Source organism: Camelus ferus, chromosome 18, assembly GCF_009834535.1.
Source record: "Camelus ferus isolate YT-003-E chromosome 18, BCGSAC_Cfer_1.0, whole genome shotgun sequence".
NCBI lineage: Eukaryota > Metazoa > Chordata > Mammalia > Artiodactyla > Camelidae > Camelus > Camelus ferus.
Genome location: NC_045713.1, coordinates 14,241,373 through 14,251,440, shown reverse-complemented (window position 1 = coordinate 14,251,440; position 10,068 = coordinate 14,241,373). Strand labels below are relative to the sequence as shown.

Here is a 10,068-nt window from a genome sequence, read left to right as displayed (position 1 = left end):
TCCGGGAAGACCCCCGCCCCAGCCCCAGCCCCTGGCCCGGAGGGAGAAGGGTGCCTCCAAGGGACCAGGGTGGGTAGGGGGCGGTCAGGGCCACCCAGGGGCGGGCCTGGGGACCTGCGCTTTGGGGAAGAGCTGGGACCCAATTTCTGGAAGGAGGGCATGTGAGGGGCGCTGAGGTCAGCTGCGGATCCGGCCTCCAGACTCCTTCCCTGCTCTTCTTTGTACCATAAACACAGCTGACCTGGACCCTCCTTTGTCCATCCCTCTCCCTCAAAAATGTAAGCCCAGTCCTGGATTGTTTCATTCACTGATGCCTGGTACGTAGTAGGTGCTCAAGAAATAAGAATGAAGGACCAAATGAATGACTGAAACAGGGAGGATCTCACAGGCAGGCTGCAGTCGCCTTGTGTAGAGCCTGTGGTCAGTTGGGGGTGCAGTCACAGTAAGGGCAGAACCCCATGCCACAAGCACCGAAATGGGACAGATGCACCCTAGCCCCCAAACCCTAATGTGTTTTAGGGTGAGGGGCCTGGCCCTTGGGGTTCAGGGCAGGTCATGGAGGAGTTGGGGTTCTGGGCTGCCTCCTTCCTGCCGAGAGGAACTGGGCGGGCCAGGCTGACAGGTCTGGCAGCATAGCCGAGCTGACACTCATCTCCAGCATAAAACCCCACTTCATGGAGCCCCGAACATCCTAGCGCTCACGGAGCTCCAGCCACCACTGTCCCCTGCCCGGTGGGCAATCCAGCCAGGCTGAGACCATGAGGCGGGTGCCAACTTTGGCCCTGCTCCTGCTGCTGCTGCGGTTTGGTGAGTCCCAGACTTTTCAGGGGGCCACTCTGTCCTACTGGGAGCTGGAGCTAAGCCCCCCACTCCCTGGCCAGGCCTGGGGCTGCAGCACAGTCCTCCCTTCCCTGTCCCCATGGGAACTCCCACCTGGGGAGTGAAGTCGGGGTGTGAATGCAGGCCCAAGAGGACCCTGGAGGCAGTGACGTAGGCAGGATCCTCTCCCCTTGCCTCGGTCAACCATGGCCAAGCTCTAGGCTTGGTGCTTCTTCCTCTCATTTTGGTCTCCAAGATGAAAAAACAGGGCTGCATGTGCTCAGGATCTGAACTCAGGACCGATGGGCTCTAATCCCTGGGCCACCATCAGCCGGGCCCAGGAGGGGTGGCTGAGCAGCCACCTGAACCTGGGAGCCTCAGGAGGCTGGCAAGGGCTCAGCAGGGAGCAGAGGGGGCAGGAGTGCAGGCTCCTTCTCCCACCAGAGAGGGAGGGTATAGGAGGAGCACGTCCTGCACCCCTATCGCCTCTCCCAATCTTGGGTCAGGGTTAGCAGGTGCCAGCCAGGGGGCCCCACCTGCCAGGCCCCTCCCTACCAGCTGGGCAGGCTGCTCTCTGCCAGGGAAACTCTCCTGCATTCCTGGGCCAGCCTGGCCAGCCCAGCCGCCACCTCACTTCCCTGTCCTCAAGTCACCTCTCAGGGCCGAGCCAGGTCACCCCAGGCTGCAACTCAGCCAGGCCTTCCCACCAGAGGAGGAGGGTTCCTGCTGAACTCCCCAGGCCTTGCTGTCCAGCCTCCCCCTCCTGGCCTCCTGGCCCAAGGATAACAACTTTCTTCGAGGGATGCCATCTCTGCTAGGGTGTGTAACACAGTGATTGCTCCTGATCGGTTGAGTAATCAAGGTCATTGCCAAAGAGGAAACAGCAGCCTGGATTTGGCTGTCAAACAGCTGGGACCAGAGGCCTGATCTCTGTCAGCACCATCCTCACCCCTCACCTCTGGCTGTTCCCTCCTAGAGCCTGAGGTCTCTCCCATCACCACCAGTAACTGGCTACAGGAGCATGAGGGCCCTGGCCCGAAGGAGGGGCCTGACACCCATGGCCGGCTCGCCCAGCCCCTGAAAGGATACCCACCCTGCAGATCCAAGGTCTCCATGACCCCCTCCTGGTCAGCACTGCTCCCATGGCTGCTCTCATCCTGACCTTTATACATTCCCTGGGCTCAGGCCCTCTGGATGTGGGCTCCTCCTTCATGGAGATCTTGGGCCCATAGGAGAGATGAGATTCTACCTCCAGGACAAGCTGGGCAGAGCTCTGTGAAGGCAGATGGGAAGACAGAGAGCTCAGGAGAGGCAGCCAGGCTTCACAGATGGGTGGTGCAAGCAAGAAGGGCAGCCAGGAGGAGGAGGCATTCAGTTAGGCTTGATCTGGATTAGGACCCGTAGAATCTGGATTTGTAGACACCAGGAGTAAAGGGCCTCCAGGCACAGGGGTGTTGTGAGCAAACATTCAGAGGCTGGAAGGCCTGAGCCTTCCTAAATGAGAAGCAGGGTGCATTAGGCTGGGGTGAGGATGCCTAAAGCGGGGACTGCTGGGCAGGGTGCATATGCACTTGATCCTGGGAGCAGACAATGGATCCATCTGGGTGTATGGGAAAGAAAGAAGGCTGTGGGGAGAACCTGGACAAGGCTCTGGAAAATTCCCAGAGGGAAAGAATAAGTCTGAAAGCATGTTAGTGCTGGTGAGGATGGTGAGGATGGTGTGGATGGTGAGAAAGTTGGGGGCTGGGGACTGAATGGGAGCATCATACAAGTGGAAGCACCAGGCCTTTGAAGGAGCACAAGGTCAGGTGTTATCAATCTAATTAAATGATACACTTATTTTAGTATAATAAATGAGGCTAGAGGGAACTGCCTTCCCAGGGGACATTTGCTTCTTTTTTCTTTCTTTCTTTCTTTTTGACAGAGGTACTAGGTAGGGATTGAACCCAGGACCTCCTGCATGCTAAGCAGGAGCTCTACCATTCAGCTATACCCACCTTCTGACACCTGCATTTTAAAAGGGTGCCTTGTTAACACAGATCAATGAGTGACTGTTCAGCAGTAGACTTCCCACTCCCCGTTGCCGGCCTGCACGGACACTACTCTTGCCCCCATACTTGTTTGGCACTTCTATTTTAAAGAGTGGCCAGTCCTGCCTGTGCCTTCTCAGCCCCCTAGTGTCTACCTCCTCCTCTCGCCCCCCTGCATAGCACCCCCCAAACTGCTTCATCGTCCAACCCCACCCTCAGCATTGGGGAGTGCATTCCTCAGACTGGAAGGATGGGGATCCCATAAAAATCCCCCAGGTGTTCGGGCACACCACAGAGGCGTGGCTCAGCCTGACCTGTTCCTGCCCTCCATGGCCACTCAGCTGCCTGGGATTGGTTCCTTCTTCAGGTCAAAGAGTGAACTCATCATGAAAGGGGTTGGGGTGTAGTGGAAATGCTGAGGGTGGAGGTGGGGAGAGGCTGTCCTGAGCCCCTGCGCCAGCTCTGATCGGATCTGCCCCCAGTGAACCAGGCACAGGCAGGGCTCTCTCTACAGGCAGGTATTTCTGGAGTGTTGCTGGCAAGGAGCTGAGGACTAATGGCCTGGCTGGGGTCTTCAGGCTGGGGTGGAGGATCCACAGAGACTGGGTAGCAGGCCCTGTGTCTGTCCAGAGATGTGGGGGTAACGGATCCAGGGGAGATGGGCCTCAGAATGGTCCCATTCCAACTCCTCTGCCAGTCCCCTCACCCAGGCAGGGGTGCCATGGCCCATCAGGGGGTCCTGGGCTCCAACTGCAAGCATTCTGGGATGTCTGGGAGAGGGGTTGGCTCTTGGGCATCTGGAATCTTGGGGAGACTGACCCAAGGCCACTGGCTGGCCTCTCTCTACTCCTCTGAGACCAGAGAGACATGTGGAGCTGAGCTGTCATCTCAGGATTAAACCTTGGAGGCTTGCTTATGCTGGAACAGACTATGAGCAAAGGCCCCAGGGCCTATCTCTTCCTTCATCCCAGCCCCAGGCTGTTGAAGAGGGGTGAGGGAGACCCTACGGCACCAGGGCTGAAGGCTAGATTCTCCCCAGAGCTTCCAGGATAAGTGTGGGGTGTGGAGGAAAGGCCCCTGTGAGGACAAGAAGGAGCCATCCTGCCCCAAACAGGAGAGTCAAGCTATGACAGGATCCCCTTGCTGGCATCTTCTAACTGGTTTCTCCTGGGGCAGGTTTATCCATTCTTACAGATAAGCTCTGGTCCACAGGCCTGGGCCAGCAACCATTGCAGGGGGCCAGACTTGTGGGGAACTGAAGGTCCCTGGCTTCTCCTGCCAGGTACTTCTGTGGACTTCCCTTCTAAGTCTGCAGGAGGCTGGGTGTGGAGCAGAGGAGAGGCTACCCCAAGCAGCAGCGGGAGGGGAAGAGCAGACCTTCAGCAAAGTTGGCTAATCACCTTCTTTTTTCTTGCTTTCAGGAACTCAGGGGACTGAGGCATTAAGTGGTAAGCATCTAAGGCCCTTGGGTTGAGGGAACAGGAGTGGGCTTGTCTGAGAGCTGCAAGACTGGCCAGGAACCCCCACCCCTGGAACGAGACCCAGAATGAACGGGCAGGGCACAGGGAATCCCACAGTGCGGACAAGTTGTGGTTCAGTGGAACTGGAGCCCAGGGAGGAGTGGAGGAGAAAGGTCTGATACACTGTGCAGATGGCACAAGAAGGCCACTGAGGCATGAAGCGTGGAGAAAGAGGGGCAGGAAAGGTGACAGGACAGCTAAGGACAGAACTGGAGGACCATTCTGCTATAACAGACCCCCTTGGGGTCACCTACACCATGTGGGACTCTCCCAACACCCACTGACCTTCCAGGAGCCCGTCTGGCCCTGAGATAAGACCCTTACCTGTGTTATCTCACCACCCCCTCACCCCATGACCGGAGGTGTAGGTCTGATGTCACCATTTCACAGATGAAGGGTGTGAGGCCCAGGGGGTGGGGGACTTCCCCACAGCTGGGAATGGGCTGCCTGTGTCAGAGGCTGACTCGTTGCAGAGGCCTCTGACTTGCCTAAGGTCACCGAGCAGGTCAGGGGCAGGGAGGCTGGGAATTGGGCAGAAAGTAAAAGCTTAAGTGTGGGGTTAGGGGTAGGGAATCAGAGTACATGGAACTGGCTCACAGTGAGCGCCACCCTGGCTGTCTTCCCCTAGCCTGTGGGCGTCCTCGAATGCTGAACCGGATGGTAGGCGGGCAGGATGCCTTGGAGGGCGAGTGGCCATGGCAGGTCAGCATTCAGCGAAATGGAAGCCACTTCTGCGGGGGCAGCCTCATCACAGAGCGGTGGGTCCTCACCGCAGCACACTGCTTCTCCAAGTGAGTCGGCTGAGACCCCACGCTCCCCCTCCCCACCCAACGCCAGCCTCACCAGCCTTTCTCTCTACTGGGGCGCAGACCCTGTACATGGTAACCCACAAAGCTCGGCTTCAGCACCGCGGACAGCGCCAGGCGTGGCGGGGCGCGGGCGCTCGGGCTGAAAACCTACCCGCTGGGGAGGCTGTCCAGCACTGACCGGCCTTCCCAGACAGAGCTCCCTTTAGGTCCAACCTCGGAGCCAGCTTCTGGCAGTAATCGTTGCTTCCCAGCCTTTGTCCCTCTCAGCCGAGCTGGGAGGGCTCCATTCCCCAGCTGCTGGCCTCACAAGTGAGGTGCTTTGTCAGGCCTGGGGTCCCATCCCTGCAAACGCTGGCAGGCTCCTCCCACACCCTGGCCTTCTTCCCTGTCCCCTCTCCCAGACTTCAAATCCAGGACACTCCCTTTCTGGCTGGGACTCTGGTTACAGATGGACTGGAGCAGAATGTCCCTTCCTCCTCCTCATCCTAAGGTCACCTATACCATCCCTAACCAAAGAGCCAAGCCACGCAGTCCCTGCTATCATACCGTGACCTAGCTGGCCCAGACCTATAGGGTTTCCCAGGCATCTCAGCTTGTCTCACCATAGCTCTGCAATTCTTTTAAAACTTCACATCTTAAATTCAGAAATGTGGGCTCAAAGGGAGTAGGTCACTTGCCTAAGGCTGGGTCCAACCCCCAGCTGCACACCCATGGGTGGTCATCTCCAACTCTCACAGCAAACCTTTCAGGTGGGGATTGTTCCTGTCCCCATTTTATAGACAAGAAAACTGAGTCACAGAGAACTTGCTTGGTGACTTGCCCCAGGTCGCCAAGCTGGCCAAGGTGGAGTTGGGAACTAAAGCTGCTTCAGCTTCTACACCCTCAACCACCTCATCCTGTTGTTTGTCCCCCTGGAGATTACTTTTTTGATGATAATGTGCAAAGAGAGATTAGGCACTGGGGTGGGCTGGGAGAGAGCCCAACTCCTAGTTCCCTTCTCCGTTAAACTTCCCCTTGTTAAGCCCTAGTGGGGCTGCCTCACACCAGGTCTCTGCTCTCCTACCAGCACCTCTGAAACATCGCTGTACCAGGTCCTGCTGGGGGCGCGGCAACTAGTGAAGCCGGGGCCACATGCCATGTACGCCAGGGTGAAGCGAGTGGAGAGCAACCCCCTGTACCAGGGCATGGCCTCTAGTGCCGATGTGGCCCTGGTGGAACTGGAGGCGCCCGTGACCTTCACCGATTATATCCTCCCTGTGTGTGTTCCTGACCCATCAGTCGTCTTTGAGACAGGCATGAACTGCTGGGTCACCGGCTGGGGCAGCCCCAGTGAACAAGGTAATGGACATGGCCAGGAGAGAATGGGGCCAGGCCTAGAGAAAGCAGCTTGGGGGCCAATCTGAACCAGCAATCTTTTTCTGTTAATATTGGTACACATGATTTCTACTCAAGTGGGTGGGGTAAGTATGGAAAGGGGCCACAGGCTCAGGAGGAGGAGCCATGGGGAAGTGGAGAAAGGGGAACAAAGAGCCTAGCCTTGTAGATGGAGGGAGAGAAGAAGCAATTCTGTTCCACAAAGCTGAGGGCCAGAAGAGGTCTAAACCCAAGCAAGAAATGGGGAGGGACAGAGCTATGGTCCTTGAGAACCCAGAGTCATGGGGTCCTCAGTAAGACTATCCATTGAGCTGCAGGCTGTGTCACCCCTCCCCAGAGCGCCTACCCAACCCACGGATCCTGCAGAAACTCGCAGTGCCCATCATTGACACGCCCAAGTGCAACCTGCTCTACAGCAAAGACGCCGAGTCCAGCTTCCAGCCAAAAACCATCAAGGAGGACATGCTGTGTGCGGGCTTCGCTGAGGGCAAGAAGGACGCCTGCAAGGTAGGGATTAGCGTGGGCTATGCAGGGGCTGAGGCCTGCTCCCAAGGCCTGGGTCAGGGTGGAAGCCAGTCTACCTGGGACAAGGCATGAGGCCCCTGTTGGAGGGCCCTCCCAGGGGAGTCAATCAGTAGGTCTGCAGTGGGGCTGAGGAAACTGCTCTTTCAGCATGTTCCTCTGAGGTGAATCAGGGTGGGAGCTGGGGATGCTAGAGAAATTGGCACCCCAGGCCAGAGAGGAAGGACCAGAGGGGAGTAGAGGGGTGTCCTAGCCAAGGGGAGGAAAACGGGCCTGTGGGTACCTGCATACCCACGTAAGCTGGCTCTTGGGCCTCTATGGGCTCTGACTGTGCCTGTTTCACCCACAGGGAGACTCAGGGGGCCCCCTGGTGTGCCTTGTGGGCCAGTCGTGGATGCAGGCTGGGGTGATCAGCTGGGGCGAGGGCTGCGCCCGCCGGAACCGCCCAGGCGTCTACATCCGGGTCACCTCCCACCATAATTGGATCCATCGCATCATCCCCAAACTGCAGTTTCAGCGGGCTAGGTCGGGTGGCCAGAAGCGGGGCTCCCGGGGCCATCAGCTCCCCAGTAGGAACTTAGCGCCCTGCCTGGCAGCCCATGGTATCCTCCTGGTCCTCATGGCCCCGCTCACCTTCCTCTGAACCTCACTGAGGCCGGTGGGCCAGTGGAGCCCCGGGGCCCAGGGTGTACATTTGTAAATAGCTCCCCAATTCTCCCTTCTGTCAAGTGCTCACTTTTTAAATTTATGTTCATGTGCCAGTAAAAACCCAACCTGTGCCGGCTCCCTGAGCATGGACTCTCAGGTGAAGGAGTCGGGGTGGAGAGGTGCTGGATGTGATGGTGCCAGAGGGGATGGTGCTGAGGAGCTGTGAGTTGGGGGTCAATGTTGGGTGGGAAATTAGAGGGCAAGGCTCCCCAGTGGAAGGGAACTACAGCAGGCACGCTGGAGGCTGGACGTCACTGAGTCTAGGGCCTCCTTGTCTCCTGTGACACCTGTCACCAGACCCCCCTCACAGGTGGCTTCCCTGCTCCCACCCCTGCCTAAGTGTCCTTGCCAACGTGGTCCTCACCACAAGTGCTGCCAAGGGATGCCCTGTGTTGGGCACTGGGGGCAGTGACAGACACTAGTAGGGGCCCTGGGGGAGGGTCCAGGAGGAGGGCCCTGCGGAGTGTTAGGGATCACAGCCTCCACTGCTTGTGTCTGAATCACCCCAAAACTTCTCTTGGTGATGCACTGCTCCTGCAGGGGCTGCTCCTGGTGCCCAAGGGCCCCCTTTACCCACCTCTTCTTTTCCTCTACCCACTCCCTAAGCCTCAACCTCCGTCAGTGAAAGCAAAGCTGCAGTGGGTAGGGAGAGGCTGGAATTGGGGTCCACATCTGCTGGGAGACTTTGGACAAGTCACAGCCCCTTCTGAGCCCGTTTCTCTCCTGCCACCCAGGACAGCGCCCCCACATGCCTCTCGGGTGATGGGGTGGATGGAGAACTTGCCTAAGGCTATGTCAGGCTCCTGTGCCTGCCCACCTCCTTCCTAGGCTCCAGCCGCCTGGGAACAGCTCCGCCAGGGATATGCAGACCCAACACCCCAGAGGCTAGACCTCCCCAGACCTCGGGGATGCAGGGGCCTGTGTGACCTTCATCAAGTCCACACACAGCAGTCAGAGCTGTGATGCTCTCACACAGAGGAACCAAGGCCCAGGCCACGCGGGGCCATGGAGGTCAGCAGGACAGGTCCCTCCGAGACAGGCAGAGGTTTCAGCAGCTACCTGAGCCAGGACCCCTTCCTTCCTCCTTCCACAATGTTTGCAGCTGAGGCCAGACTTGCTGGAGTCTTTAATGGTTTCTGCTAGGATCCCTGGGAATTCAGAAACAAGCTAGAATCCTGCACAGAGAGCCTTGTGCTCAGCCCCTGCCCAGTGTCCCCACCCCCTTGTCCCTCATCCTGTCATCACCCCACACAATCCCTTCCTAGTCCACCCAGTTTCAGCCTGTGGCCACCAGGAATCCAGCAAGAACAGGTCTCGAAGCTCAGGCCCCCGGTTCACTCCGGCCCTGCCTGTCAAGGCCCTGATGGCGCAGCTGCCCATGCAGGCAGCCCTGGGTTCTCAGTCTGACCCACGTGCATCCACAGCAGGCCTTCTGTGGCCAGACGGTCGGCTCCCCCATGTGGGCGGACTGCTGAAAGGCAGCAGGCTTCCCGCTGTGCTCAGCAACCTTGAACGGGAATGAGTCCTAGGGGGACAGGGCCTTGGACACTACACACACACACCCATGCCCACAGGCTAGTGCACACCACATGCATATGCATGCAAACGGACCCACCAGTGCACACATGCCTGTGCACACCCAGGCACAGAGAAGCACACACACGTAAGGGAGCACGCACATGGACCCGTACTCTCCCAGCTGGGTATTAATGGAGCAAATCAATAAGCACTGAGCAGGCACCTGCTGTGGCCCAGTCCCGGGGAGAGGAGGAAACACACACTGAATTCCCCTCTGCTCTACTTTGCCTGGGCGTGTTCCGGAGGGTAGGAAGGAGTGCTTGGTGGCCCTCTGGGGACTGGGTCCTCTGTGAGCAACTTCTCCAGAGCAGAATGGGCTCCAAGTTCCAGGGGAGGAGGCAGTACAGGGAAGGGAGGAAGAGGTACAGGGCAGCAGGTGCACTGAGGCCTGATGGGGGAACAATTCCATTGTGGGTGTCCTGAGGGTGGCTCCAGGGCCAAGTTCTCGGTCATTCTGGCTGGAATCAAGGGGCTAGCCTGGGTCCTGCAGCCCTGGAGAGAGGCTAGCCCCCTGTGGGGAGAAGAAAAAGCTTCAGGTCCTACAGAGGTGGGCATCAGGGGAGGTTAGACAGACCCTCTGCCACCTTGGTGGTGAGAGGCCAGGATGGAGATGGGGTGAGGACCAGGGTCCCCTTAGAGGAGGACCTGCCACCCCATCTCTGCCTCCTCTTGCCTGCTGTCCTAACTTTCCAGGTGCCCTGGTGTCCC

The 10,068-nt window shown here is 58.3% G+C and overlaps 1 protein-coding gene across 1 annotated transcript; it reads left to right on the top strand.

Annotated features, from left to right (window-relative positions):
• The first annotated feature begins 463 nt into the window (after positions 1-463).
• On the top strand, positions 464-7,858 carry PRSS27 (serine protease 27). The gene is made up of 6 exons (XM_032460239.1): positions 464-807; positions 4,271-4,297; positions 4,998-5,160; positions 6,245-6,516; positions 6,890-7,059; positions 7,424-7,858. The coding sequence occupies exons 1-6, from the start codon at positions 759-761 to the stop codon at positions 7,715-7,717; spliced, it is 975 nt and encodes a 324-aa protein (XP_032316130.1). The 5' UTR covers positions 464-758; the 3' UTR covers positions 7,718-7,858.
• The last annotated feature ends 2,210 nt before the right edge of the window (positions 7,859-10,068 follow it).